Here is a 23,037-nt window from a genome sequence, read left to right as displayed (position 1 = left end):
TCCACATACAATGATATCAAGTGCTGTCTCCCCTTAGTGTAAACCTCTATTTCTTCGTACTGCTGTCTCAGACAAATCGCTAATGGTTCTAGAGCGAGGATGTACAGCATCGGGGACCATGGACAGCCCTGTCTCGTGCCTCTGCTAAGTTGTCATTTATCTGAAATCATCGCACCCGTTTTGACCCTGGCTTTTGGGGAGCTATACACCATTTTCACCCACCGCGGGTACCCTGGTCCCATCCCGCATTCTTTCAAGGTCGCCATCATCCAAGGCCACCTTACGGAGTCGAAGGCTTTCACTGCATCTAGCGAGACTACTGCTATTTCACTTGGGTCGCCCTCTGCCTGTTCTATGATATAGTGGAGCCTCCTGTGGTTATCGGATATGCTTCTGCCTGGGACATATGCGGTTTGATCGGAGTGTATGAGTTTATTTATTACCTGCTTCAGTCTGTTTGTCAGCAGAGCCGTGAGAATTTTGCTGTCCTGGTTCAGCATAGATAGCAATCTGTACGACCCACAGTCTGTGCTTGGCTTGTCAGGTTTGAGGAGTGGAATAATTACTGTTTCCCTCAGATTCCAGCAGTCTCCCTTTCCCGAAGGCCTCCTTTAGCATTGCCAATAATGGGGGAAGCACTTCTTGTCTGTACGTTTTATAGAATTCGCTAAGGAGCCCGTCTGTCCCTGGGGCTTTGCTCGTGGGCAGATGTATTACTACTGTCTCTAATTCCTCTATTGTAATTGGGGCATCCAGGTTCTCCCTGTCTTCCTCACTCAGTTTAGGTAATCCTATGTCTTCTAGCGTCTCCTGAGTCTCCTGCTCTGCAGTCTCTCCTGCATCTTCATAGAGGCGTTTGTAGAATCTAAGGAATCCCTTGTTCACACTCTCCTGGGTGTTCCAGACTTGGCCCGCTTCTCCCGATATCTCTCTAATTGCTGATCTTGGTGTCTCATTCTTATATAGCCATGCGAGCAGTCTCCCCAGTTTGTCTCCCCCTGCGTGTTGTCTTTCAATGTATTTTCTGTAATTCAGGTTGCATAGCCTCTCCCAGATCCCGCCACAAGCCTGCTGTAATTGGCTCACATTTTCGGCGTCCTCCTGTGAGGTGCCCTCTTTTTTTGCATAATTGCTTCTAGTCTCTTTTCTGTCTCCTGTAACTCTCGCACTATACCTCCTTGGAGCCCTTTAGATTTGGATATGGCCGCACCCCTCACTACCACCTTAAGGGCCTCCCACAGAGTTCCCTCTGACTCCACACTTCCTGTATTACTTTCAAAGTACCCGATTATCTCCTCCCCTAGGCCCTCTCGGAATGCGGTATCCTTCAGTGCCCCGGCTCTAAGCCTCCATGTTGGGATCCTGGCCCTGGGGGGCTGATGTCGCCACGTCAGGACCAGAGGGGAGTGGTCCGATAATATTCTCGCTTCATATTCTGAACCCGTCATTTCCCCAACAAGTTCCGGGGTGGCGAACATGTAATCCAGTCTCGTGTACAGGCTGTGTGGGGCGGCATAGTGTGAGTAGTGCCTTTCATTCGGGTGTTGCTGCCTACATATGTCTTCCAGCCTAAAGTCTCTCAGCAGGGCTTGTAGCATTTTCGCTGCGGGGGTGGGCTTATCTAGTTTTGTGTCTGATGTGTCCATTTTGGGGTTCAGTGTGCAATTGAAATCCCCACCCCATATGACCGCGCCTCCTATGTTGAGACTGATTTTACTATATAGTGTCTTAAAATAGGCCACTGTATCTTGGTTAGGGGCATATGTGTTTATAATGCACAGTTCTCTTTTCTTTAGCAGCCCCCAAATCACTATCATCCTCCCATCCGGCTCCACCGTGGCCTGCAGCATCTGGAAGGGCACATGTGGTGCTACCCAAATGATTACCCCTCTGGCATACACTGAATACGTTGCTCCTATGGTGGTCCCTCTCCACTTTTTTTAACCACCTCTTGTTTCTCTTTGGTGAGGTGGGTTTCTTGCAGTAAGGCTACATCCACTTTTTGCCTTCTCAGGTACATCATTACCTTATTTCTCTTCAGGTAACTGTTGAGTCCTCTGACATTCCAGGTTACTAATCTAAGGTCTCCCATTATCCTCCATGTCCCGTCCCTTCTCTCTCCCTCCTTGTCCTTCTCTCCAACCCTGTTGCGTTGGCGTATAGATATAAGCTCTTTCCCTGTCAAACATCACCCCACTCAACTCCCCAACCTCCCCCCCACTCTCCATCTTACCCAACCAAAACTCAACCAACTCCCCTCCCTCCCACCCCCGTCCCAACGGATGCCCAGCTCCATCCCTGGATCTCAGGCTACCTTGCATCTAGCCCTTTTTCCTGGTATTTGCCAGTACTCGGGGCACAGCAGGGGAACACCGCCCTACTGGCGATTCTACTACTCTAACTACTGGGGATAGGTCACTTCTGTCTTGTCACTCCTATGTAAGCTATTGGTTATTGCGCACTCCCAGCACATGTCTGACTTTTGTGCGATTCTATATTCTAGTCCAACATGTCCACATGATGAGTGCGTCAATTGATTTGTATCCGCACCCTACCGACGTGCCCCTTGCACCAACCTCAGTTATCGCCGCCACATTAACACCACTCCCAGCAATAAAATAGCATGGCATCGGGTCACTTATCCTGTCTGCCTTGTTCCGGTCCATCCTCAGTCTCTGGGCAGCCTTGGGCGTCCAGCCAGTGCATCGCCTCTTCCGGTACTTCGAAGAAATGTGTCTTGCCTTTGTGTAGGACCATGAGTTTCGCAGGATACAAAAGCATGTACTTGAAACCAGCTTTTCTCAGTCTTCACATCACTGCCACGTAGCTGAAACGTCTCTGTACCAGCATGGTATAGTCTGGGTACGCAGTGACAGTTGCAGACGCTCTGATTATTGTACCACCTTTCCGAAAAAATTCCAGGATCTTCTCCCTGTCTCTGTAGTTCAGAATGTTTGCTATAATTGCGCGGGGAGGAGCCCCAGGTTGAGGCCTCCTTGTCTGGGCCCTGTGTGCCCATTCAATCGCAAACCCTTGGTAGAGCTTGCCGGCCCCTATTTCACCACTGTTGCTCCCATATCGTGACTTTCCGGACCCGCGTCCTGACTATGTGCGGAGGCACAGCCCATCAGTCATCTCGTGCTCGAATTCTTGCTATGGGAGGCTGCCTCCATGAGTCCCGGACCACCCCACATGCCTCATGTACTGTGCAGCTCATGTACAATTCAGCTATCCTGTCGTTGCAGACACGCTCACAATGTGCCTGTGTCTGAGGTTTCGGCCACGCTGGAGATGGCTGTCCGTCTTGCCAAAGCTGCGGGGGTGCCCGCCAACCTCATACAGTGCAGCGATGGTCGTCCCTGCTCACGGACGCTGCGTGCACCTATTGTCGGGTCTTCTGGCCTCAGCGGCGTTGCTGTACCCGCACTTCTCTTATTCGCAGGGGTCGTCTGCACCACAAACACAGGCGCGCCCAGGCCCACCCCCCCCACGTCGCCGGTCCCGTGGGCGCTCCAGTGCGAGCGTCTCGGTCCCCCCGAGTAGCGCAATGTTCCTGTTCCGCAGATCTTATGCGGGTCGGCTGGAGGCAGTGTCTGCGAGGGGGGCGATTCCTCTGTGTTCCTGGTGCCGCCATTTTGCTGCCAGCTCCGTGATGCCAGGCCACATCTTCAAGGCTCCTTAACTCCAGGTCCTCTCATTCAATCTGCCCGAAACAACGTGCCCTAGAGTCCCCTCAGGTTCCCACAGCTTGGAATGTATTTTCCTGTTGGTGCTATAGCTCAGAGTCCGTGCGCTTGTCAGGATCAGTTTGCGGATCAACAGAGCTCACAGGAAGGGCAGCCTAGTCCATGGCTGCCAAGCCACGCCCCCTTGCTGTCGTTAGTTATTGCTGAAATATATCTTCAATTTTTGGGGATAGATGGTGCTGGGCTCAGAGCTATTTCAGAAGATGTTAGGCTTTTGGAGTTTCTAGTGCATAAAGGCATATGTAAGTAAGACGTTACTTGTTCTGGTCAAACTTTAATTTCACCACATGTGCCAGCGCCTTACCTGAAATTAATTCCTTGATGGGCCTAGTTGATTTGATTTGATTTTTATATTTGTACCGCGCAGATCCATAGGAACCAAGCAAGGAATTGCATCTGGGCGTCGGTGGTATAGTAATGCGAGTGGAGAAACCATGTAGTCAAACAGGCAACTATTCAAAGAGCAAGGTCTTCAGTTTTTTTCAGAATTCACAGAGGGATTAGATTTTCCTAAGATTATGTGGCAGAGAGTTCCAGGGTCGGGGACCTGAACAAGAAACATTTCTATCTCCCCATGAGACAGATTTTGATAGTGGAACCACCAAAAGATGTTGTCCTGAGGATCAAAGACAACGATCTGGTTGGTAAACGACAATCTTTGAGGAAAGATATGTAGGGGCAGACCCTTGAACACATTTGAATACTCGGCAGAGAGTCTTGAACAGAAACCTCTGCTGTATCAGTAAACAGTGGAGACTCCTCTGAAACTGAGAGATAGCCGGGCGTCTAGGCAGAGAATAGACAAAACTGACAGCTTTGTTTTGAGCAACCTTACCTTACACATTATTTCTTCTTCTGACTGCAATTATTACACACTCAGGCCACTGTATAATGTTAATGCCATTTGGTATAAGGTTAATAGTTTTTGGTCCTATGAGCTGGCTTAAGAATGTAAAGTTCTATGGTGACGGAGTGGTGGTCCTTCTGCACTCCACTTGCCAGGAATCCTGTCTGCGCTCTTCCCTCATCTCATTTTTGTATTCACAGGTACTTAACGCAAATAAGGAAATCGCTGTCAAGACCCACGAAGAGCCTTCATCTGCCTTTCTAGCTATTTACCTTCAGAAGGCTGAAGACCTCCCAGTGAGTATTCCATGGTCCAATGATAACGACAACACATGTATATGCTGAATTAGATACAGGTCCTGGTTAGTAACTTTCTTTTCCTCTCCTAATACATCTTTTGTTCCCAGGCCAAGAAGTTCGGAAAGGATCCAAACCCCATGGTGCAGTTTTCTGTTCATGATGTGACAAAGGAGAGTACGGTAAGACATTCTGGGTATTATTAGGTACAGGCAGTGTAATGGTAGCTGAAAGAAGGCTGTCTCAGTGCCATCTGTGAGACCGTACAGTACTATGAATGAGATGCCAGAAATGATGTACAAGGTCTGAAAATGGAGCACTGTAATGATTGTTATTCAGATGTAACAAATGGTGTAACAGGGCTAGCAGTAGGGTACTGGATGGAATGGTTTAATACTGCAATTGGAGAAGAGAGGAGTATTGGAAGGGGCAATACTGTTCTTCTTGGCATCTTGGGTACTAGTAGGTAACGGATATAGCTGTAGTGAATGCTGCATGAGTTGTAACTGAATTAACCTGTAGAAAATGGAGTAGAAGCGTAGCCAAGAGTCTGCTATAAGCATGAATGTAGGAGTGATGACTTTAGGCAACTTCTAACTGTTGCCGAAGAGTGCTGACTGTTGTGCAGCTGTACTGGTTGGCTGGCGATTTGAAAAGAATGATTAATGTGGTTGTGGAAGGATCTATAGAGAATGGTGCAGGAATAAAGACTGTGATGAATAGTGTGGGAACATTGGCTGTATGTTTGCTGTAAGGTACAATTACTTATAACAGTAACTTTCTATATTCAAATATTATAAATAATTCCTTGCTGCCAGGACAGACAACCTTTAAAATCTGAACTTTTAAAATTATTTTAATGAAACCTTTCTATGCAGGTGACTCCTGAGAAAAAGGGGTCTGCCCCGTTCAAAATTAAACCAGTTTACTGTGTATGGACCCAGATAGCTCTGCATAAATAAGCCATTTTATATCTATTAATAGCATACATATGCTTCTCCAGCATTGGATCTTTCATAGATTAGAATGCTTGAATTATTCCCTGTCGTCAGGAGGTTTCCTTTGGAATACCTGGTGTACTCTCATGCCAGGATTCCCAGGATTTAATCAAGCAATTTCACTTTTCCAAGACCTGGCATACTATTAGAGGCTTGCCCATACTTCTAATAGTTTTCCTTTTCTCCAGTATTGAGTCCTCTACCCCCCTCTCTTGACACTTGACAAGATTACTCCAATTTCCTTCTCGCCTCTTCTTGGGGTTTTCAAGCTTTCGATTGATTCCCAAATGTCTTTAATTAAGGGTTGTCTTCCCTCTTGGATAACTTAATTTAGTCTTTGGCCAATGCTTGCTCAACTCCTTGATTTATCTCTGTTGTGCTTTCAGTGTTACAACCATGGGCTTTATACAACGCTAGTTCATTTACTTGGCTTCCTTTCCATATACTTTCACTGTCATTACTATTGGCTTTTAACAATACTTGTTCATACAGTACTGCTTCCCTCGTGACTCTGCGGTCACATTCCTGCTTCCCTTCCGGTTCTGGTATGGAAAACGCTTCCTCTTCGAGCGGCCGTGCGCCCAGGAATTCTCTCGCGACTCCCGGCCTCTCCTGCTCGCTCGTGCACTGCGTTTCTCCTGCTTTGGCAGACTCCTCTGCTCCGCCACACCGGTATGCATCTCCTGCAGTTGGAGTCTGTGGATGTCATCAGACATCTAGTTTTTCTCAGTGGTTTTACAAGAGAGAACATTTCCACAAAAAAGGTATCTCAGAAGCAAAAGGGGTTTTATTGGAGCTTTGTGTGCCTAGGTCATAGATGGGGGTTCGACTTAAAGAATATGAGGAAGAGGTTTCTTGACTTCCTCTACAAGGGGGAACAAACAGGTGACAATAGGCCATTAAGGTCTTGGGTTTTAGAGGGTCTTCCTCATGGGAAAGGAGGCGTTCTCCAGCATGGGGTCTGGCATGGATTCACATGCTCATGAATATTCCCCGTCGTCAGGCTGGGAATCCTTGGTAAAAGAAAAACAATTTACTTTCAAAACTTTATTTCAAACGGATTGTGTCCTCCCACATATTCCTTATCTTTGATATTTCCTAATATCCAGCTTGCTGCTTCGGAAAACATTTTTTCCCAGTAGAGGGCGCTGTGTGTCTATACCTATCGAGTCGATGTCCCTTGGAGGCCTCCGTCCCGATGTCGCCGTCATTACAGGTATATGTAGCGCGCACAACGTCCGTTGCTCAGTTCTGATTTTCCGCGCTTCACAGCTTTGGTAACGTTACGCTCGGTTCCGTGTAATCATCGAATTTCTTCGATTTTCCTTCGATGAGATGGCCTTCTCATATGTATCATCTACACCTCGCTCCGGTTTTAAAAAATGCCACGACTGCAGGGCTAAAATATCCATGACGGATCCACAAAGGGTCTGTTTGTGGTGCCTGGGGGCAGAGCATTCGTGTTCCGAATGCATGTCGATGACGGCCAAGGCCATGAGGGAGCGCAGAGGGAAGTTGGAAAGAGGTAAGCCTCAGAAATCCATTACCCCGTCCAAACGCAAATCATCTGACGAGTCGAGGCCTTTGTCTCCTCGTCATAAAAAACATTCCCGATTACGTTCTGAAGTAGATCGCACCATTCCTCCTCTTCGAGGAATGGCAAGAAAAGACACCATAGGTTGCCATCCACTTCTTCATCTAGTTCACCGAGAGGGTTGTTTGCCCCTCGAAACACAATACTCCCGCACAGTAAGAGGAATTCAGAAAGAGTATGTTAAAGGTGTTCGAGAAGAACGCAGCCTTGACCCCCTCGAAGACACCTAGAGGCAATACCACAGACGAAACACCTCTGAAGCACAGAAGCCGTGAGTCCTTGACCTCGGCTGTGGAAACTCCCCGAGAGCGTGTTAAACCCTTGATTTGAGAGAGAGCCTCCATGACGCACAAGAAATCGTCACTATTGACCCATACGACAAAGCCAAATAGTGCGTCATTGACGCCCTCATCGAAGGAAAAGCCATCAATGCCTCGTGTGTCGACCTCCCTAGACGCCGTACACGACAGTATCTTGTACGCTTTTGTCAAAGACATCGACATTGGTGTCGATTCCATCGATGACTTTGGAGAAGTCAAAGCCATTGACAACTTTGTCAAAGCCATTGACGTCATCATCAATGATTTCGGCTCAAATCATGACGTCTATAGCTCCTTCCTCCACCTTTGAAAGGATTTACAAACCTCAACCTCGTTCAGACTATTTCAAAACCCTCTCCTCAATCTAAGAGGATGCAGAATCATCTGAAGAGGAAAGACCTTTTGGACTTGAATATGGGACACCTTCTGTTCCAGAAGAACTTGTGTCAGAAGAATCTCAAATGAAAAATCTGCATGACTCTCTGCATGAAGCTTATGACTAGAGTGGTGGAGTACATGGGATGGTCTAGAACCCACGCCTATTTTTGAACAGGATGATTTAACTGACATACTGGACAAGGGACCTCAGGAAGACCCTATTGTACCATTTTACAAAGTGCTACACAAGAGGGTATCTTCAAACTGGGAAACACCTGAGGTTATCCCAGCAGTTAACAAAAGGTTAACAGCTAAATATAGAGCATCAGCTTTGGACACTCTATATCTTTCGGAGCATCCAACGCCAGAAAGCCTGGTAGTACAAGCTGCTACCTCGTCTGGCAAACAAAATGCCTATCCAACAATCCCGCAAGATAGGGATGACAAGAAATATGATGCCATGGCCAAGAAGGTTTTCTCAGCTAGTAGCATGTTGTTAAAGTCTGCTAATGCCACATGCACGCTGGCGAGGTTTACCCACACCCTTTGGGACTGCGTTTCAATGCCGGCTGACCACCTCCTCGAAGTGGAGGAAAGGGACGGTTTCTTGAACCCTAGCAATGATGGAAAGGACGCTATGTGCGAATCCCTCCAGACCGCTCTCGACTCTGTTGACAGCATCGGCAGAGCCATGGCGGCTAGTATGGTGACCCGCAGATTTACATGGTTGCGGAAGTCATGATTTGCCACAGACGTACAGTCCAGACTTCTCAACATGCCCTTTGACGGCACACATCTATTTGGGAGTAAAGCTGATGAGACTTTGGAGAAGCTGCAAACTTCCAAGGTGGCAGCCAAATCCCTTGGAGCTGCGATAAGTCAAACTCCAACCCGCCCCACAGGTTCGCCCTGGAGAGGTAGATCTTTTCGCTATTATTCCTCATTCGGAAAAGGCAGAGGACAGCCAGCTCAAAGAGGTTAAAGATGATTCCCCCATGGTGGATGGGGTAGAGGTACTAAGACCGCAGCAGCAGGGGCTGCTTTACCCTCAGCCTCTGCCTCATCAGCCCCAAAACCTCTCTGAGGTCTTACATCACAAAACAGCAGTAGGAGGCAGGTTGACACAGCATCTGACAGAATGGCAGGCTATTACTTCAGATGCTTGGGCATTGGAGACAGCTGCCCAAGGTTACTGCCTGCCTTTCCTACAAACACCTCAGAGTCATCCACCTGGGAACAACTGATTGAAGGTTCCAGATCCGCTCCTTATGCAGGAGATTTTAACCCTGTTAGCGAAAGGTGCTATGGGACCAGTACCTGTAGCAGAGAGGAACAAGGGTTGGTACTCCCCATATTTTCTAATTTCCGAAAAAGGATGGAGGATTGAGACCCATCTTGGACTTAAGAGACAAACAAATTCCTCGGGAAGGACAAGTTCAAGATGGTAACCCTTTCTCAGATCCTTCAGGCCCTCCAACTTCAGGATTGGTTGGTATCATTGGACCTTCAGGATGCTTACTTTCATGTGCCAATCCATCACAAGCACAGAAAGTACCTGAGGTTCGCCATTGGCAACTCTCACTATCCGTTTCGGGTACTGCCATTTGGGCTAACCTCCGCCCAAGGGTCTTCACCAAGCTAATAGCGGTTGTGGCAGTGAGTCTCAGGAGAGGGGGGATTCACGTCTACCCCTACCTAGTCGTTTGGTTGATCAGGGCTAATTCCCCGGAACAAGCCCTAGAACATGTAAATTATGCGTGCTACTTACTCCATAGGCTGGGCTTCTCCCTCAACTTAAAGAAGTCCCACATGATACCATCACAAAGACTCCAATTTAATCAGAGCAGTCCTGGATACATCCCGTTCCACAGATGGTGGCAAAATTCCTAAATGCCTAACATCTTCCGGCCTTCGATTTTTTGAGGTTGCTCGGCCTAATGGCATCCTGCATTTTTCTGGTGCCAGAGGCTCGCCTGAGAATGAGATCTCTCCAATGGGCACTCAGGACCCTGTGGTCACAATTCTTAGGAAGAATGTCAGATCTCCTACAAATCCCAAACAGAGTCTCGCTGGACCTTCAGTGGTGGACCTGTCGGGGAAAACATCTTGAAAAGAGAACCTTTTGCCAACCATGGCCGGAGATAACAGTAGTGACGGACGCCTCACTCACAGGGTGGGGAGCACATACCAGCGATTTGACATCAGCGGTCACTGGTGTCCATCGAAAGTCCAAACGCCATATCAACCTTTTAGAGCTGAGGGCAATCTGACTAGCGCTGAAGGCCTTTCTGCCCTCTGTACGGGAAAAGAATGTCCTGATAATGACAGACTTCACAGTGGCCATGTACTACCTCAACAAGAGAGGAGGTGTAGGGTCACTACCACTGTGCAGAGAGGCAATGCAGCTCTGGTTCTGGGCAATACAAGAAGGAATCTTTCTATCGACTGTTCTTCTAGCCAGGGAGAAGAACACAACGGCCGATGCTCTGAGCAGGCATAGCACAGTCTCTCATGAGTGGGAACTAGCTCAGGAAGTTCTTCAAGAGAACTTCACCCTTTGGGGAATCACTCAAGTGGATCTGTTCGTGACCAAAACCAACCGGAAGTGAAAACTATACTGCTCAAGGGAATTTCCCCCGAGAGAAGCTCTAGGAGATGTGTTCGTGGTGGACTGGAAATTCCCACTCCTCTACAGGTTTCCTCCATTCCCTGTCATTCCTCACATAATAAGGAGGTTCAGGAGGTTCAGGAAAACCGTGATCCTAATTGCACCCGATTGGGCCAGGAGAACATGGAACCCGGACCTTCTGGACATGTCCATCTGTCCTCCGATTCGTCTTGCACAAAGAGTGGATCTTCTCTCATGAGAGGAGGGTCGGGTTCTCCATCCGGATATCAGGACTCTCAGCCTTCACGCATGGTTTCTGAGAGGCTGAGATACAAAGATTGGGACCTCCTGGACGACATAATGGAGGTTTTGCTTTCGGCCAGAAGGCAGCAACCAAATCTTTATACCGCTGCCGTTGGAATAAGTTCTGCAGCTGGTGTAGAGATAAGAATGTTGACCCTTTTTCATGCAATACACCGATGGTGTTATCTTTTCTGTTGCATTTAGCAAATCTGGGACTCCAGATTGGTACGATCAAAGGTTACTTAGGAGCGCTTTCCATCTTCAAGCGTACTGCTGAGGAAGTCTCCTACTTTAAAATACCTCTGGTAATACAGTTCTTGAGGGGGTTAACTAATGTTTATCCCCCAACTGCTTTTCAAGTCCCCCTGCGGGATCTAAATTTAGTCCAAACCTTTTAAAGGGGTACTCCCTTTGAGCCTCTTCATTTGTGCCTATTAAGACTTCTTACCCTCAAAACAGTCTTTTTAGTGGCAATAACATCTGCGAAGAACAAGTTACTTACCCATGATAACGTTCTTTCGACTGTATGTTCCTCCCACATATTCCTTATTGCCGCTCCCATCATTCCCCGCAGTAAAACTTCCCTTGTGGTTACAGTCTGCGCTTCCTCAAGGGTAGTAATCGTCTAACTCAGGACAATGCTTCGCTCTTCAAAACGGAACTGAGCAATGGATTTTTCTCACTCTACTTATACCTGTAATGGTGACGACATCGGGACGGAGGCCTCTGAGGGACATCGACTCTACAGGCATCGATGCACAGCACCCTCTACTGGGAAAAAAAATTCCGAAGCAGCAAGCTGGATATTAGGAAATATCAAAGATAAGGAATGCGTGGTAGGAGCATCCAGTGGAAAGAACCTTACCATGGCTAAATTACTTATTCTTTTCCCATAAACCATTCATTGTCCTCTGAAACATACCGCCTCCAACCAATGACAGTCCTCTTCCTATGCCCCTCCCCTGGCAGCCTTCGATTTTTACCGCACGCTTGAGTGTTGGGAGTCCCCTGGTTTTTTTAAGGAAAAAGGTTCTATTTTTGTTCCGAAAGAGCCCGTGTGCTCTTCTCTCCATTTGCCGACAGCGAGGACCCGTTGTTAGTGAAGTTCTGTGCCCCTCAATTGCAAAGATTGTCAAAGTTTCCAGAAGGCCATTGGGCCTACTTCGCGCCCTCCGACCATGACGGAGGAAAAGAAAGAAGGAAGATCCCTCTTCAAGCCGTGCACCAAGTGCGGGCTCTGAAATGTGTTTGTGGAGGACAAGCACCTACAATGCCTCTACTGCCTGCATCTGGACCACAAGGAAGGAGATTGCGAGATATGCTGCGGATTCTCCAAGAAGACGACAGAGGACAGGCACAGTAGACTGGCTGCATGGCTGAACACAAAGGCCCCTAACCCGTGCCCAGTGCAGGGGCATGCCTCACCTAAAGCTGGTTGCTACGAGGTGGGGCTTCTAAATCTGGGTCCACCGGGGTCCCTGCATAAGCGGATCCTATGGCAGACAGAGCGCCATCGACATCACACTCCACCAGCCGGCAATCAAGCTCCTCCTCGAAGAAAAAATCATCTAAGCGGCGGGAGAATTCAGAGAAGCCGTGGACGGAGGAGAAGAAGGCCGAGCTTCCCAAAAAGTCTTTGTTGACGATAGAGCTGGCGGCGGCTGCTCTTTCGAAAGCTAAAAGGGCTGACCCTGAGAGGGTAGCACCCACAGCGCCAAAGTTATCCCTCCCTCTGAGGCGAGATGCCGCCGTGGTGACTTTGACAAGGTGTACTGGCACTCCGGAGAAGGGGATACCGCCTCAGAACCCGGGTTCAGCGCCGCAGATTGGAAAAAAGGGAGGGGCAAGGAGGCCCTGGATCAGTCCCAGGCCGTGGCCCACGGTCCACGAGGACATGGAAGAGGATGCCGGTGACAAGGGCGACAGTGACAAGGAAGGGGCAGGGCCTAGTGTTGCGCAGGGCCTAGTGTTCCGATCACACCAGTTCTTCCGAGAGATGTGTCTCTGGACATCCGATCAACTCTTCACACCTTGGTGTCGGTGTAACGCTCACCTGATTCCCGTAGGGGCGCCGGTCTTGACTGGGCGTATACCGGATCTGCAAAGGTGATGTGTAACACACGGCTGGCTCTTTGGGCTGGACCTCTGTGCACTGTATGTCTGACTTGAAGGGTAAGATGTCTTAGGTAAGTGAACGCCGTGCTCTCCATCTGCCTCGGGGCAGGGTGCTGTAACCAGTTTCTTCACTGGATAAGGGGAGCAGGCCTCTTGACTTCAGAGGACTGCTGTCCGTCGTTTACTGCACGAACGGTAAGTTTCGAGTAATTCTAATGTCTTTAAAGTCTTTAGTAATGATGTTTCTTGTTTTGCAGGGTTCCGGCGATGGCGGATGACGGGCTGAAGTGAGTTGAAGATGGAGCCCGTGTGATGAATAGAAGCGCCTGGAAGCACGTAAGTAAGCGCTTGTTGCCTGCTTCACGATGCACTCTAACTGTCATTTTATTTTGCAGGTACAAGTTCGGAGCGGCTGCAGGGTGCCAGAATACCCACTGGGTTAGATGTGGAAAGGAGTAATGGCACGTGAGTATTAAAGTTCCCCAATGTCTTTAAACGCACCTTGTTTTGTCTTTCAGATGCGGGATGCAGCGCTGAAGCGTTGGTGACAGCCGATGGACCAGGTAAGTGAAGAGCTGTCACTGAAGACCGTAATGCTAACCTGTTCTTTCTTGTCTTTATAGGTGTTGCTGAAGACTGGATTCAGGATGGTAAGCCTTTTTCCTTAGGCCCAGGATCAGATGCAGAAGACACGATGAGCGTTCTGCTGCAGAGGATGCAGAATAACGCAAAGCAAGATTCATCCATCGGGTGTGGTTTAAATAGCCTCCTGTAGTGCTTAGGTGTCTCCTTCCACAGCCACGCCTAGGTAAGAAAAGAGTTCCTGCTTTACAGAAGAGTTCCAGTGTTCTGAATCTAGGGAGTGGCTCCTGCCCCACCCAACAGGAAAAGTAGTTCCAAACAGAAGAGGATCAGAGGCTCAACTGGCAGGCAAGTAAGCAGCATGGTCTGCTGCATGTAAGTCCACCCAAGCATTATGAGCCCGGCGCTTCCAGCGCTGGGACTGGGCATATTTATGAGCCTGGTGCCACTGGTGCCAGGTCTGGGTCCAAAAGGTCCCAATTGGGACTGGTTGGCACTCGGAACCTGGGTTATGGATCTGCTTCCAAGGGAGTTGGGAAAACCCTGACCTTTTGGAAGCAGAGATCATGACAGTACCCCCCCTCAAGGCCCCTCCCAAACCGGGCTTCTCCGGGGGTTTTGGCTTGTCAGGAAATGTTCGGTGAAATCTTTTGATTAGGCGAGGAGCGTGGACATATTCAGCAGGTTCCCAGGATCTCTCTTGGGGGCCGTAGCCTTTCCAGTCAATTAGGTAAAATAGTTTAGATTTGGAGATCTTGGAGTCCAGAATTCTTTTGACTTCAAACTCGAGTTCTCCATCAACTAGGATAGGTTTTGGAGATTTAGTTAGTCGGGTTTGAGGTTGCACAGGTTTTAATAGAGAGACGTGGAAGACCGGATGTATCTTCATGTGTGGGGGCAAGTCCAACTTGACCGCTACTGGGTTTACTATGGTAGTGATGGAATTGGGACCAAGGTATCTTGGGTTGAATGTGCGTGGCCCTTTTAGAGGTAGATATTTGGTGGATAACCAGACTTGATCCCCTACTTGATAGTGAGGGGCTTCCTTCCGATGTTGATCTGCTCCTTTCTTGTATTGTTCTTTAGCCCTTTGAAGGTGAGAAACAGCTTCCTTAAAGGCTTGGGTGATTGTAGAATGCAGGTAGTCTACTGCTGGTGTTTCAAGATCTTGGAGGGGATCCAACTCCGAGGTTCGAGGGTGACTGCCGTACAAAAGAAAAAACGGGGTTTTCCCAGTTCCCAAATGGACAGAGTTATTGTAGGCATATTCGGCTATCCAAAGGATGTCTTTCCAAGTTTTTTCAGTTTGTTGCAGCATGCAGCGTAAATACTGTTCCAGAGTTTGATTGGTCCTCTCGGTTTGTCCGTCGGTCTGAGGGTGGTGACTGGTCGATAGTCTCACATCAATTTGAGCCGACCGACAGCAACTTCGCCAAAAATGAGAAATAAATTGACTACCTCGATCCGAAATTAGAACCGAAGGAAAACCGTGCAGTCGGACGATGTTTTAGAGAAATTCTCGGGCCAGAGTTGCTGCTGTTGGCAAGCCTTTGAGCGGAATGAAATGCGCCATCTTGGAGAATAAGTCCACGATTACTAGAATCGTATTGTATCCGGAGCATGGAGGTAGATCGGTGATGAAGTCCATAGAAAGCGTATGCCAAGGGCGAGGTGGGATGTCAATAGGGCGTAAGAGGCCTGCTGGTCTTTCCTTTTGACTCTTGTTTTGGGCGCATACTCCACAGGACATTATAAAGTCTCTGATATCTTTTTTCCAAGACGGCCACCAGAAGTAGCGCTTGATCTTTTCTGAGGTCTTGGCCATACCGGGATGTCCTTCCATTAAAGAATCGTGATAACAAGAGATTACTTTTTTCTGTAAATCTGTGCTGGGTAGGTATAATCGTTCTTGGAAATACAATAAGTTGTCCTTTACTGCAAAGTCCTTTCCCTGCAGATGCCAATTCTGTATGTCTGCTGGAGTTACAAGTTGCCTGGCCTTATCCTTAACTTCCTCTATGGATTCTGTGGCGATTACACCCAGAATTCTTTGTTCGGGAATGATTGGTACAGGTTTAGGGTTGATCAAGTGTTCTTCCACTCCCATCCGAGAAAGGGCATCAGCTTTACCGTTCTTTGTACCAGGTCGATAGGTAATTATGAAGTCAAACTCGGCAAAGAATAATGCCCAACGGAGTTGTCTAGAGGATTGGGCTTTTGCGGTTTTCAAATATTGCAGGTTTCGGTGATCCGTAATCACAGTAACGGTGTGTCGGGCCCCCAGCAGATAATGCCGCCAAGCCTTAAAGGCAGACTTGATAGCCAGAAGTTCCTTGTCAGTAATCGTGTAATTGATTTCAGGAGGCGAGAATTTGCGGGACCAAAATGCCACGGGATGCAACTGATTGGTTACCGGGTCCTTTTGTGATAGAACTGCCCCCATGGCAAGGCTTGAAGCATCAGTTTCCACGATGTAGGGGAGTTCGGGGCGAGGGTGTTTTAAGATTGGTGCAGAGATAAATTTAGTCTTCAAATCCTGGAAAGCTTGTTCCGCCTCGGTAGACCATTCAAAACGTTTGTTTTTCTTTAACAAGGCAGTGATGGGCTGGACTATTCGAGAGAATTCGGGGATAAAACTGCGGTAAAAGTTAGCGAAGCCTAACATGCTTTGCACACCTTTTACGGAGGATGGTGATGGCCATTTGAGAACTGCATCGACCTTCTTTGAATCCATACGCACTCCGCCAGGTGTTAATATGAATCCCAAGAATTCAACTTCAGTCACGTTGAAAACACATTTTTCCAACTTAGCGAAAAGTTTGTGTTGACGCAATCTTTCGAGGACCATTTTCACGTGTTTCCGATGTTCAGATTCCGATGAAGAATAAACGAGGATGTCGTCAATGTAAACAACAACACACACATCTATGAGCTCTCTGAGGACATCGTTCATAAAATATTGAAAGGCGGCCGGGGCATTGCAAAGTCCGAAGGGCATGACCTGATATTCAAATAGCCCATACTTGGTGCGGAAGGCCGTCTTCCATTCATCGCCCTCTTTTACTCGTACCAAGTGGTAAGCTCCTCTAAGATCCAGCTTAGTATATATGCATGCTTTTCTGACTTGGTCCAGGAGTTCAGGGATCAAAGGTAATGGATATCTATTCTTAACGGTGATCTGGTTCAGGGAGCGATAATCTATACAAGTTCTAAGGTCTCCTTACTTTTTTGGAACGAAGAACAAAGCTGAAGAAGCAGGGGACTTGGAAGGACGAATAAACCCATTTGCCAGGTATTGATCCAGGTATTGTCGAAGGTGAAGGTTCTCAGGCTCGGTGAGGGCATAAATTCTACTACAAGGAGGAGTAGATCCAGGTATGAGGTCTATCTGGCAGTCATAAGACCTATGAGGAGGTAGAGAGTTAGCCTGATCCTTCCGGAAAACATCTTGGTATTCTAGGTATTCGGGAGGTAACTGGGAAGTCTCTGAAGAAATTGCTGCCAGTGCAACACCAGGTAGAGGGTGACAAGTAGAGACACATTCTGGAAACTGGACCGTTCTTGCTCGCCAATCGATCAGAGGATTGTGTTTCTCTAACCAAGGTATTCCTAGAATAATCTGAAACTGAGGGGCCTTGATCACATCGAACACGATCTTCTCATGGTGTCCATCTTGACTTACTAGCGTCACCTCTTGAGTGGTATGCGTTACTGGCCCGGAGGCTATCTCCGTACCATCCACCGTAGTAATGACGTCCTTTACAGCCTTGGGACAAAGAGTTAGATTCATCCTCAAAACCATTTCATGATCCACATAATTGGCGATGGCACCGCTGTCGACGTAAGCTTCAATTGCATGTAATCGATCCGGATTATCAGGGCTAATGAGGACCATAGGTATCACGAAATGCGAGGTCACGGAACTGGTTTTCACGCTCGGCAAGAGGACCTCTATTCTTGTCGGGCGAGGTCGTTTCCCTGCTCAGAGTTTGTAACTTTGGTAACTGCAGCTCCTACTGCCTTCTTGGCAGGTTTCACCGGACAGTCTCGAAGAAAGTGCCCTGAGTTTCCGCAATAGAGGCATAATTGCAACTGTTTTCTCCTTTCCCGCTCCGTTTGTGTTAGAGGACCTTTCAGACCCCCTATTTGCATGGGTTCCCCGGAGTCTACTCCTTTGGAAGGAGTTGGCGGTTTGGAAAATACTCGAGCATCAAACTTGGAACGATCGGCCTTCCTGTTCTGCAGTCTGTGATCTATTTGAACGACTAACTCTATATAGTCCGAACAATCTTGTGGGGGATTCACTACTTGGGCTAACACATCTTTGAGCTCTCCACGTAGACCTCTATAAAACAGCGTAATCCTTTTGTCCTCAGGCCATTGAGTTTCCACTATCAGTCTGTTGAAAGACGCAATATAAGCCAAAAGGTCTTGATTACCTTGTCGCAACGAAAGAAGCTCATTGTCCAAGGCCTGCCCCTGTGAATGTCTTGCGAACAGTTTTTCCATACTGAGCTGAAAAGCTTGAAAATCATGGAGGACCGGATCATCTTGATTTACTAGAGGGATCGACCAGTCTGCCGCATTGCCACTAAGGTACGAAAGCACGAAAGCTACTTTAGCTTGATCAGTTGGAAAGGCTGCTGGCCGGCATAAGAAATGCAACCGGCACTGATTGATAAATACTGCAAACCTCTTTGGGTCACCAGAAAATCGTTCGGGCGGAGCCAGAGGTACATTCCCAGGTAGGTTGATCTGCACTGGATTCATAGAGGATGTAGAAGGAAGATTTCCCCCAGATGCGGGTAACGGGGTCTGTCCGGCTTGTGACTGTAGCAATTGTCTAGCGAGATCATCTGTTCGCTCCTTGGAAATAATCAGTTCCCTTCTTAGAGCGTTCGTTTCCTGACGGGCTGCATGCACTTCTGCCCTTAGTTCCCCAAGTAACTGGGCTAGCTGGTCAGTATCCGAGGTTTCCATAGCGCCTGGACGGGAGTTTTGTGGTAGGCTTTGCGTTCTGTAACGCTCACCTGATTCCCGTAGGGGCGCCGGTCTTGACTGGGCGTATACCGTATCTGCAAAGGTGATGTGTAACACACGGCTGGCTCTTTGGGCTGGACCTCTGTGCACTGTATGTCTGACTTGAAGGGTAAAATGTCTTAGGTAAGTGAACGCCGTGCTCTCCATCTGCCTCGGGGCAGGGTGCTGTAACCAGTTTCTTCACTGGATAAGGGGAGCAGGCCTCTTGACTTCAGAGGACTGCTGTCCGTCGTTTACTGCACGAATGGTAAGTTTCGAGTAATTCTAATGTCTTTAAAGTCTTTAGTAATGATGTTTCTTGTTTTGCAGGGTTCCGGCGATGGTGGATGACGGGCTGAAGTGAGTTGAAGATGGAGCCCGTGTGATGAATAGAAGCGCCTCGAAGCACGTAAGTAAGCGCTTGTTGCCTGCTTCACGATGCGCTCTAACTGTCTTTTTATTTTGCAGGTACAAGTTCGGAGCGGCTGCAGGGTGCCGGAATACCCACTGGGTTAGATGTGGAAAGGAGTAATGGCACGTGAGTATTAAAGTTCCCCAATGTCTTTAAACGCACCTTGTTTTGTCTTTCAGATGCGGGATGCAGCGCCGAAGCGTTGGTGACAGCCGATGGACCAGGTAAGTGAAGAGCTGTCACTGAAGACCGTAATGCTAACCTGTTCTTTCTTGTCTTTATAGGTGTTGCTGAAGACTGGATTCAGGATGGTAAGCCTTTTTCCTTAGGCCCAGGATCAGATGCAGAAGACACGATGAGCGTTCTGCTGCAGAGGATGCAGAATAACGCAAAGCAAGATTCATCCATCGGGTGTGGTTTAAATAGCCTCCTGTAGTGCTTAGGTGTCTCCTTCCACAGCCACGCCTAGGTAAGAAAAGAGTTCCTGCTTTCCAGAAGAGTTCCAGTGTTCTGAATCTAGGGAGTGGCTCCTGCCCCACCCAACAGGAAAAGTAGTTCCAAACAGAAGAGGATCAGAGGCTCAACTGGCAGGCAAGTAAGCAGCATGGTCTGCTGCAGGTAAGTCCACCCAAGCATTATGAGCCCGGCGCTTCCAGCGCTGGGACTGGGCATATTTATGAGCCTGGTGCCACTGGTGCCAGGACTGGGTCCAAAAGGTCCCAATTGGGACTGGTTGGCACTCGGAACCTGGGTTATGGATCTGCTTCCAAGGGAGTTGGGAAAACCCTGACCTTTTGGAAGCAGAGATCATGACAGTCGGAGATCCAGAAGAGGATGCCACAAGGGCCTGTTCCTATGGTCCTCCAGGCCTCTGATCAACTGACAAAGAAAAGAAAGTGGCATCCGACACCCCTTTTTCAGCCTCCATACCCGCTTCGGGTCCCATCTCCCCCAACATACCGGACATGGGTACGGGGACGGGTACAGCCACAACGACGGACGATGATATCACCAGATCGGGCAGCAGATCCCCGCAGCATAGGGCGTCGCCCCCGGACGAGGTAGGATCGTTCCATTCTATGATCACCAAAGCCTCCAAGCTGTTCCAGCTCGCGCCCGAGGAGACCAGGTAGGAGAGGTTCCTGTACCAGAAGCGTAAGGCCAAGAGGAAGACAATCATGGTGGTTCCTCTTCTGGATGATGTGTAGGAGGAGGGCCTGGCCCTCTTGAAGAATGCTTGCATGGCTCCACCCAAGCGAGATAGGCTGGAGAAGAAGTACCAGGTACCGGAATCCACCCCCAAGTGCCTGAGGTTGCAACCATCGCTGGACTCAGTGGTTTCAGCGATTGCGATGAGGTCATCTAACCTGTCCTCGTCGTCGTCAGTACCTACGGACAGGGAAGGTAAGAAGTTGGACGCCATGGGGAGGAAGGTAATCTACACCACAGTGTCCACCATCAAGGCGGCCAAAGCACTGACAATCCTAGCGAGATACGACTGGGAGCAGTTGTACAAGCTGGGCCCTATCCTGGAGTTCTTCCCTGATGACAAGAGGATGGAGCCGACCGCCCTCTTCCAGGAGGGAGAGATAGCCTCGGATCGCAGTGGCACTGGACGTTCCTGACACAGGGTTCCGCCAGATGGGGAACAGTGTCTGCCATCATCGCCAAGGCTGGCTGAAGGCCACAAATTTCCGTCAGGAGGTCCAAATGAAGGTATTGTACATGCCTTTTGATGGAGATAACCTTTTCGGGAAGGGTATTGCCGAGTCCCTGCAGGCCATATAGGCGGTTACGGAGACTGCCCCTGCGATGGGCACCCTCCCACAGCACCGCTCTTCCTTTCGTTGTTCCAGAGGAAAGTCGGGCAGGGCGTCGGAAAGTTTCTCCTTCTTATACCGTCAGCTTTCCAGATCCATGACCTAGGAAGCCCACAGAGGCTGTTGCCAGGTCTACGGAGGAGGAAGTGTGCGTCGTCGCCTGCAAAGCAGTATGCTGACGTTGAAAGAAGCCTTAACCGGGCCAGGAAGTTTGGCCCCCACCCGTGCACCCCGGTGGGAGGCTGGCTGACGAGGTTCATCAGCGAGTGGGAAAAGATAACCAATGACAGATGAGTGCTGGACGCTCTCAACCAAGGACATACCCTGGAATTTCAGCACAGGTGTCCGCGGATCCTGCCGGTGGCCCGTCAGGAGCAACACGTCCATCAGCTCTTGGCGGAAGTATGGGCCATGCTGCGAAAAAAGGGCGATAGAGTTATTTCCCCAGCGACTCTGGGGTTCCGGAGTCTACACCAGATACTTCTTGGTCAGAAAGTAGATGGGGTTTGGGGGCCCATTCTAGACCTCCGACGTCTAAACAAGTACCTCAAGTCTCATACATTCAGGATGGTCATGTTGCAGCACGTGCTTGGCCAACTGGAAAAGGGATTTCTTGACGTTGCTGGACCTGGAGGATATCTACTTACACGTCCCCATTCACAGGAAACACTGCAAGTTTCTACGCTTCGTAGTGCAGGGACAGCACTAACATTTAAAGGCCCTGCCCTTTGGCTTAAAATCAGCCCCCAGAGTGTTCACGAAGTGACAGGCACCGGTAGCAGCCCATCTGCGTCTACAGGGGATTCATGTATACCCATACCTTGATGACTGGCTCGTCTGGGAGTTGGCCATCGGACACACGGAGGCAGCCTTCAAGCTGCTGACGGATCTGGGATTCTCCATCAATTATTCAAAGTACTGCTTAACACTATCGCAGAAAACGCTGTTCCTGGGAGCCAGGCTCGATACAGTGTCCTGCTTAGCATCGCCCTCGGAGGGGATGGTAGCGGCCATTCAGCAGAAGGTGCCGCGGCTGTTGTGGATGAAGACGGCCGCAGTGCAGACCATCAAGTCATTGCTAGATATGATGTCCTACATCTACCTCATCCGGCTCTGCAGGTTGCAGATGCGACCTGTTCAGGAGTTCCTGGATCCTCGCTGGGTGCAGGTATCCGGAAACTTCACGGACAAGATCACTCTGTATGACGAGTTCCATCGGGCGATAAGGTGGTGGGGCGACCGCTCCAACATCGCCCGTGGCACGGGGTTTCAGAACCCTCTGTTCCAGGAGACGGTCACGACGCACGCTTCCCTGAAAGTCTGGGAAGCCCACAGTGGACGTCTTCACACCAGAGTCCTGTTGCTGCCGGAGGAGAAGGACCTCCACATCAACATCCTGGAGCTACGGCAGTCTTCTGGGCCCTCAAGTCGTTCCTTCTGTCTCTGAAGGGCAAGGTAGTGAGGATCCTCATAGACAACAGTACCACAATGTTCTACATCAGGAAACAAGGGGGAAATTGCCCCCCCGGCCCTCTCCAAGGAATCGCAGGAACTGTGGTGCTGGGCCATCCGACAAGAAATGTTGCTCGTCCCCTTTCACCTAGCGGGAGTCAATAACACCATTGCGGACTCCCTTAGCAGGGAGTTGCGCTCCTGCCACGAGTGGGAACTTTGGCAGGACCAGGTGGACCACATCTTCACCAAGTGGGGCAGGCCCCAGATCAGCCTGTTTGCGACAGCAGCGAACTCCAAATGCCAGAGGTTTGCCCGCAGATTGCATCAGCTGAGGAGCCCGGGGATGCATTCTGCTTGCCGTGGGAAGGGATGTTTCTATAAGTGTTTCCTCCGTTGCCTCTCCTGCTACGACTTCAACATACTCAGACAGTGTCAGTGTAAGATGATACTCGTTGCCCCGGTGTGGCCGAGGCAGATTTGTTACCCAGACCTTCTCAGCCTGTCACCGTCGTCACAAGTCAAGCTACTAGCAGTGCCGGATCTT

General features: G+C 49.1%; 1 protein-coding gene across 1 annotated transcript in view; it reads left to right on the top strand.

Annotated features, from left to right (window-relative positions):
- The window catches only part of ESYT1 (extended synaptotagmin 1), a 1,383,482-nt gene that overhangs the window by 575,049 nt on the left and 785,396 nt on the right, over positions 1-23,037 (top strand). The window contains exons 13-14 of the mRNA XM_069653762.1: positions 4,794-4,889; positions 5,000-5,071. Of these exons, the coding sequence (XP_069509863.1) occupies positions 4,794-4,889; positions 5,000-5,071 (168 nt within the window). The remainder of the gene's footprint in view (positions 1-4,793; positions 4,890-4,999; positions 5,072-23,037) is intronic.

This window comes from Ambystoma mexicanum, chromosome 3q (genome assembly GCF_040938575.1).
Source record: "Ambystoma mexicanum isolate Mex_15411 chromosome 3q, UKY_AmexF1_1, whole genome shotgun sequence".
Classification (NCBI taxonomy): Eukaryota; Metazoa; Chordata; class Amphibia; order Caudata; family Ambystomatidae; genus Ambystoma; species Ambystoma mexicanum.
The sequence above is the reverse complement of the archived record's forward strand: the minus strand, read 5'-3'. Positions and strand labels throughout refer to the sequence as shown.